This window comes from Poecilia formosa, unplaced genomic scaffold (genome assembly GCF_000485575.1).
Source record: "Poecilia formosa unplaced genomic scaffold, Poecilia_formosa-5.1.2 Scaffold202, whole genome shotgun sequence".
In the NCBI taxonomy this organism is placed as follows: domain Eukaryota; kingdom Metazoa; phylum Chordata; class Actinopteri; order Cyprinodontiformes; family Poeciliidae; genus Poecilia; species Poecilia formosa.
Window position 1 is genome coordinate 709778 of NW_006800141.1, and position 8535 is coordinate 718312.

General features: G+C 38.8%; 1 protein-coding gene across 1 annotated transcript in view; it reads right to left on the minus strand.

Moving 5' to 3' along the window:
• Positions 1-5770: 5770 nt before the first annotated feature.
• Positions 5771-8535, minus strand: part of eif2b3 (eukaryotic translation initiation factor 2B, subunit 3 gamma) — a 34547-nt gene continuing 31782 nt past the window's right edge. The window contains exon 12 of the mRNA XM_007567002.2: positions 5771-6009. Within this exon, the coding sequence (XP_007567064.1) occupies positions 5957-6009 (53 nt within the window). The 3' untranslated portion in view covers positions 5771-5956. The remainder of the gene's footprint in view (positions 6010-8535) is intronic.

Sequence of the window (8535 nt, forward strand, 5' to 3'; positions counted from 1 at the left end):
CGAAATAACTTTAATAGAGACATCTTAGTTGCTATTTAGTTTATTTTATGAGGTTGCCTTTCAAAATATGAACCTGTGAGACAGACAAGAGTCAAATTAAATAGTTGGTCAAATTTAAAGACAAAAAAAAAAAAAAAATCTGCTCAGCGGCAGAAGGAGGCAATCCGCACTGAGACTCTCCTTCAGAGTCAGAAGCAGAATCGAAGCTGCCACCCACGGTCTCACACAAGATTAATTATGATAATGCATTTCTTTACCCCTTTGTCATCGTAATGAATGGTTGCCTTTCTGGGGGCAAAACACACAGAACACAGAAAGAAACAGAGAAACACACTTTCTTTAAGTCTTTGTTTGGGACGGTTGTAACCGAGGTATTGTCAGATGCAACTGGCAGGTGGTAATGCAAACTTTGGACCTGTGGATTTTAAAAGAAAGCACAGAGCTTCACATCTATCCGTCTACCCACTTATCCATCTATCCACGTTCAATAATCAGAACTTTGTTTAGCATTGTTTGAATTAAAACAGAATATGGGGATTTTAAAGAACAGTAACCGATGTGAGATTATAAACAGAGCGAGAGATTGAATCAGATGTTGGTGAAGACAAAAAAAAAAAGAAATAAAAAAAGGGGGGGGGGGGGGCGTCCATTTCAAATAATTTAAAACAACCGGTGCCTCCAGAGTTCTGCCTCAACACTTGTGCTAATCAGATTAGAAAGAAATAAGAACCTTGTGGGTGTCAAGCGGGTCAATCTTTTGCGACTTACTGCAATTTCACTTCAAAAGGCTTGATTCCAATCAAACAGAGGCTCAGTGCTGACTTAATTAGCAAACTGGGGGCTCTGCAGCGACAGGCAGCAGTATCTGGCTTAGGGGACGCCGGTGAGGGTTTCTGTGGCATTTCAATGAGCTTGTTATCTTCATGCATTCTCTTTGTTGGCCAAGTAACATAAGCAAGTGAAGTTTGTCAAAAGAGCGTCTCTCTGTATGTGTGTGTGTGTGTGTGTGTGTGTGTGTGCATTCAGAAGTTTAGGTTGGAGATGGGGTGGGTCTGGTGGAGATGCCAGTGAAGGAGGATGTAAGCATCCTGAAAGGTAGCGTGTGGAAAAAAAAAAAAAAAAAAAAAGACGAAGGAGGAAATTCATTTGTGGTCCAAGAACACAGAAGACAAATTGAGGAAGTGTTGTGCCAATGTGTAGGGGTCAGCAGCAAACACACGCAGGTTTCTGACTGACTACCACTTGGGTGGCCTGATCGCTCGCCCTGTGTGAGTGTGTCTCTTGCTCACCCACAATCAACCCTCAAGCAATGAAGCCACCCATCTACTCAGGCAATAACCCCCCACCCCCACCCACCAAACCCCGTAGCAGAACTCAAACTCCACCCTACCTCTGCGCGTCTGTGTGGATGTCTGTGTGTCACACATTTTGTCTCCTTTCATCGGGCCACCGTGTCCATCGTGCAACTGAGCTTCTTTATTCTATATTTCCACACTTGCAGGAAATCACGCAGACTGCATTTCATGCATGGGGCACATGAAGCGTCAGAGACCAAGACATGAGGAGTCGCTTTAACGACTTCCTAATGTCTAGTTCTTTTCCTTCCCGACTCAGTGAGGTTTTTATTTCGTCGGCGAAGGAACGCTTGTTCAGAATATTTCAGTTTAAATATTTAGACTCATATTCATTAATGGCTGAGTTTAAAATCAATCACTGCCAAGAGGAATACCATAACAGCTCATCCGATTCTTGATCCAAAATATGTAAAACAAACTCTATTCTGTTTTTTTTTCAGTCTTTCATGACACATTTGTATAGTAAAAAGTCCATTATGCACATTTTTGTTGACCCATGTTTTTTTTGTGTGTGTGTGTGTGTGTTGTAATGTTGTAGTGTCGGAAAATGCACTCCTAAATTATATTCATTATTATAATAATTATTAAAGCTGAATCTTAAAAGCCCCGTAAACAAAATGTAAGATATTTTTACTGTCTCATATGAACTATTCTTTTAAAACTACAAACCAACCAGCTGGATGTTCTTATCTCCATTTTGTCTGGAAGCAAATTTTACCAAACAGAATTTACAGTAACGCTATCGTATATAGTGACCTGTGCTGTTTTATAATACCTACGATTGATTTTATATTTGTTTATTTATTATGTCCGTTTCTTTTTTAAACTGAACTAAAGTTTTTTGTTTTTTTTATATGTTCTTATGTGGACTTGTGCAACGTAATTTAGTTCTGCTTAGTTGCGTCTTTGAGGTTGTGCTAGTAAAGTAGATTGTTGACTCTTGCATTCCAACACCATCCCTGACTTGTCTCGTTAGACTAAAACGAATCTTAAAAGGTCTGTGCAGCAAACCAACTGTAGGAAATGAGCTGCTCCATTAAAGTGCAGCCAAACCAGTGGGTGGCATTTTGTTTTTAAACATGCAGTTTCAGTGAAGATAATAAAACCCAGTTCCCCGCTCAGCTTACCAAAAAGTGTCAGCTACTGGATTTGCATTTAAATCTGAAATATCCCTCTCTTGTAAGTTTTCCATTTTCCCATACTTGCAGTTTCCATCAGCTCCCACAAAACATTGCTGTTTCGCTCGCAACGACAAAGCAAAAAGAAGACATGACAAAAACCAGGAAATGCACTTGAGCAAGTCAAATCATGTGTTTATGTTGTGGATGCCAACACTAAACGTACAACTTCAGAGGTTTTGTAAGTGAACCTAGCAAAAAAAGGAGATTTGTATTTGTCTCCACGCGTCAGCACGGTCTCGTCATCTTACAGGTGTCTGCTAAGCAGCAGATTAAACGCGATCGCAGAAACAGGTTCAGCCCTGATGGCGTTGTACAGAAGGGACTCTGTGGTTTTTGTACAAATATACACACTTCTACCCAAACACACCCAGCTGTGTAGTTCTCATCATGTGGTCAACAAGAGAGGTCAAAGAGGTTCATTGCTTAAATAGAAAAAGTCAATCCAGCTGAGATAAAGTGAATCCTGACTGTTGTTTTCTTTGTGAATTTAAGGCTCAGGTAGGAAATGTTTTCTTTCGCTGGTACATTCGGTTTTTCTTGGAGATGAAAGGCAGTGACAACTTCAATGTCTGTTTTGAAAAAAATAAAAACCTGGCAGGGGAACTGGTGGCAACGCAAAGTTGGTGGCACAGCTGTGAAGTAAGAAAAAAAAAAAAAGCGAATACTCCAGCCATAAAAAAAAAGAAAAGGTTTCCTTGAAAAAGAAAATGACTAAAAGAAATTTTTGAACATCAATGAATGCATAAAATCTGAAATTACAGAGTGGTCGTCCAAAAGAACTGAACTCCTAAGTGTTTTATTTATGGGATTTTAGTCACTTATACAACATGGACATAAATCTGTGGTAAGACCTAAAACCACATTAAGCTCAGTTTTCTGTCAAAGTTGGGCACTGGTTGTTTCGCTCTGACACCATGTTGTACTTCTGCCGTTTTTTTTTTGCCTTTTGTTCCAAACTATTTTTAGGGTATAAACTTTATTCATGTGAATCTGTACATTCAAAGATTAAAACGCTTTTCTGAAATCAACGGTTTTGTGACTCAACATATTTTCTACCAGGACAAGGTCACTCAGGTCACCGTCTGTCGTATTTGATAAAAGTCAACTGGTTTTGAATCGCAATCAGTGGAATTAAATGTGAGATTTGAGCGCTTATTTGATTATCTTTATGAGTCATTAGAAATATAAACTAAAACGCAATATATTGATTCAATTTTACACTGCTGAATAAACTCTTTGTTCTCCTTTAATCCAAAACTTATTTATCAAAGCTTTATTCTATGTGCTGTTTTATTATGATTTTCTGAAACTATGAAGCTCTTGACGCAATTTCAGTTTTGTGCTATACGACTAAAATGTGACATTTGACATTTTCAGGCTAAACGGCAGAGCTGGAAAACCAGAACTCTCTGCCAAAGCAAGACGGCTTATTCTTCTGCTGAGTCTTATTTGGGTTTTGTTTATTGGATTGGATAAGTGATGTTTGAGGAAACGAGACATATTAGCAATTTTAAATTTTACTTATTTAATAAACAAAGAGGGCCCTAAGGTAGAGAGAGAGGCAGAACTGCAAACATTCACAAAGTAAAGTCTGGTCACACACTGATGTGGGACAACACCCTACTCCTTAATGAATTTGTTGCAAGTAGGTGTGGTTGTGTTAGTGAATGTGTTAGTTAATGTTTAGTGCAGGCTGCCTATTCCGTCCTCTCCACTCTGAAATTCAGAAGGTAGTTTCCATTAAAACCCCACTCTGTGGGGACAAGTTGGACCAGCTGGGGGGGGAGGACAGAGTTTGGTTGCTAAGTGAGAAGTAATATGATGGTCCTTGTCTCTTTCTGAAATTAGACCGTCTCCACTGATGATGAACCTCTTTTTTCCAGGATGAGAGAAGCTGCCCTACACCATCAAACTATATCCACCAAAAGATGTTTGGTATTAGCAGAAAGGACAGTTTTTTTGTTTTTTTTATGAGCACAGCCCACATACTGAACTGGGATGGTTTGAATCGCCAAGAAATTTTTGTAGTAATGAAAAAAAGAGAGACTAATCTCAGATGTTTATTTTTTTTTGTGCAAAGCTTAATGTGATTATGGTTCCTTAGGTCCAGACAAATATCACGCCATAGCAAAGAGGCAAACTGATCCACAGCTGTCAAAGCTGCATCAGGATACAAGTGAAGGAGAGACTGATTTTATTACTTTGTGTTGCACTTTGCATCTTCAACATATACAATTTGAAATACATCAATTTAAATTATACTTTGTTAAACACTCCCTGCCACACTAAACCAAATATTTGCTCTTCTGTCATTAGCCAATGAAATATGTCTCAGTTTAATCTTCTCAAATCATTAGAGAAGTTTAATCATATTTTAGTTATAATTAACTGCATTTTGTTGACAATATCAATATTGCACTGCACATCCTTATGTCTAAATCAAGAAAAAAAAATGTAGAGCAATTATATAGCTTATTTCTCACATTATTTGATATGAGGTAAAAGACATCTCTCTCATACATCTTGCTTCCAGGCATGAAGAGAGACTAAGTGACTCAAGCAAGGCCACAGACACAATAGGAAATAGGGGAGAGTAAATCAGACACACTGACATCCCTGTTCTCATCTCCTTCCTACAAGACTTAAGAAACTTCTAATCTGTAATTTAGGAAAAAAAAAAAAACTTCACCAATGGAATGCGATAAATCTGTCGACAGACAGAGTTTCAGATGGGGAAGACAAGAATAAGAAGGAAAAAAAAAGAAAAAGAAAAGCATCAGCCGTGAGTCAGTTTCCTCCTGCGCAGGGCTAGCGAGTGTGCGTCAGGGTGGGGCATCGGTGTTAACTGATACGTGATCGAGTTGGGTGGTCCAGGCCTGACACATACACCATTTTTGTGTACAAATAAACTTAGCCCCCCTCCCCCACCACACACACACACCATTGTGGTCACCCCTCCCACTGCCCTTTTCTCCCCATCTCTGGCGCTCACAGCTGCACAGCGTGCGTGTGTAAACACCTTAACGCACGGACGCCATGGTGTGAGTGCGCGCACACGCTCCTCCCTCTGGAACACTGTAAACTGAGTAATTGAGAGCTGCTATGAGGAAACAGAAATGATCTGACGAAGGCTAGGAGTGCTGACAGGATGGCCAAGATATGCCAGTTAATGTTGGTCATTAGCTGTTCATGGTGTTAGAGGAGAGTGAAAAAACAAAAAAGACAACACACAAATCCATGCACTCAAGTCAACTTGTCTTTATTCAGACTTATTGTTAAGAAAAGAAAAAAGAAAAAAACATCATCAGACTATCCAGCAGCTTCCAGGCTTCTGATTGGACAGTCAGCTGGAGTCAGTTACTCTATCAGGTTTGCTGCTCTCAGGTCAACAGGTGAGGTTTCAGCTTTTCTGCGACGAAGCTAGATCTCCATCAGTTGGTCCGTTCCGACAATCACCTCATTTGTCCGTTCAGCTGAGAAGAAGATTACAAGTGAAAGGTAAAAATAAGTACATGCCGTGATGTTTACAGAGATTTATCTGGTGGGGGGGGGGGGATGAGAGAGTAAACACACCACAAATGACCACTGCGACAATATGCATTATACTCTGAGCCATTTGTGAGTCAGTCACATTTATTTTCAACTACACAGTCAGAAAACGAAAAATATTTCAAATCTCTGCTGTGCTTTAGTGAGAAAGATGTTTTGTTGGGAATATTTTTCCCAACTCTCAAAAATCCTTATTTCAACCATCGTGTAAGTTATCTTGTAATTATATATATATATATATATCAATTTAAAGCAGTGCATGATATTGATTTTCAGCTACTTATTCATCTTCATTTCCTTTGTCTGCTTTGCTTTCTAAAATTACCTTTCTTACACTACTTTTTTTATTAGATTTGTCCATTCTTTTCTTTTAAACATGAGCAAACATGACAGTAGAAACATATTTACCCTCTGCTCTCTTAACACACGAGGAAAAAAAACTTCAGTTAGGTTTTGTGCCTTCTCTCATTCCTTACACCTGCAAGTTCAAACTACTGCATGAATAGATGGCACAAGATCAAGCATCTTGCAAACAAATGACTGAAACTAAGCCTTTGAAGATATTTACAGCTCAATTTTCTTGATGCAAGTTGCAGATAGCCAAAGAATCAATTAGTACGTCAATGTAAAATTTATGTCGTAGCACAATTAAAAAAACCCACAAAGGTTGGTCAACGAAATTGACAATTCAGTCAAACAAAAGAATAAATAGTAAGTAATTAGGTGGAGTAAAATTAAAATGCCTAAAATAACTTTCAAATATAGAAAATAGCTCAAATAAATAAAGAAAATGAACATGCAGTTAGATTCCTTCAGATATTTGGTGGTGAGCTACTCCAAAAGTTTGGGGAACCCATGGTGAAAGCTTGGTCACCCCTACGTTTTGGTAGCAGTCACCAATAACAGAATAATTAATATTGATGACAGATTTCTGTATTGTAATTTGCAGATTCAAACAACAAAAGGGTCAGACCTCGGCATAAAAACACAACATGAAAAACTCTGTCCAGGAGCACAAAAGCAGCAATCTTGCTCCATAACCAATTCATAATTTAGCTTTAGACCAGCATAATATGAAAACTGGCTGCGATACAAACATTGCCAAATATGATGAGTTCTACTCACAAAGCTGTTTTACTGCAGTCCTAACAAGCACGATAAACATTTGAATGAATTTATTTCGACACGATGAAATCAAGAGAAATCTTCACAGTGGATTAGAGCTAGCAAGTCCACTGTGTGCAATCCTACAACTTCCATTCAGTCCCGATATCTCAACTTTAACTGCTGCACTAAAAAAAACGTGTGATGATCTCTTTTAACCTTCAACTTCTCCAACACGTGGAGTGCAGTCACAATTCCTCCTTGGGTCGGCGCCCTCTCTCCTACCTCCAGCCCCCTCCGCCACCGAGTACCAGTGCTGATCCAAAACAAATGGTGGCAGGGAGCAATGTTCCATCCACACAGACAGGTTTTAGTGTGAAGGAATCTTTTGCTCAGAATGAGCTTAGCCACTGTTGTGTGAAAGGAGAGGACAAATGGAGCATGGGACTGCAGGAGAAGGAAGGGAAGGAAAGGTGTGGAGTGACTGCAGTGTAAAAGAGGAAAAGTATATGCTGTTTGAGCCAGACAAGCCTCCAATGGCCTATATAGTTTGTGTTTACATATTTCTCCAGCCGAAGGAGGGATGGGAAGCAGAGAAGATGCTCGGCTGTTTTACATCTACTCGAATATTGATGGTTGGGACTTTATTTTAAACAGATTTGCGCCACATTAAACTGAGGATAAAAAGACATGAAAGGGATTCTGTCTTCTTCATGGTGTTGGTAAAAATGTGCATCAAAGCACAAAGAGATGAGGTATTCGGCTTTGAAAAAGAAAAAAAAAAAGAAAGAAGAAAAATCAACAGCCGATAAACGATTGTGAATGCAACGTATGTGTGTGTGTCTGTGTCAGGCTGTCATGGTGGTCTTTGGCTGCTAACAGCTTCAGCAGTAGGGTGGGTGTATAATGTCTTTAACAGCCTGCGGTCAGACAGCTAGATTGGCAACAAGGAGCTATCTTTTATTCAAACATTACAACAATACAGAGAAAAGGAGACGGAAGCTTCACGTGCCATTTTAACTTTTATATAAAGTTATCTAATGGAAGACCGAATCTTTAGAAACTGATACCAAAGACGACTAAAAAAGGCACCAACGGATTTAAATTAATCCGTAATTTTATAAATCAATGTTTGTATGCTGACTGCAGTTTTTGAGTTCTTGGAATAAATTTCACTTTCGTATGAAGGCTTATATTCACCATAAAGCAACATAAAAAAAAAATAAAATAAAAAATCAACAAGATCAAAAGGCACTTTTAAAAGAAAAATATAGATTTTTTCCGCGACTGAACTTTCGAAGTAAATGTCGTCAAAACCATTTACACAAAAACAAAACAACAGAAAA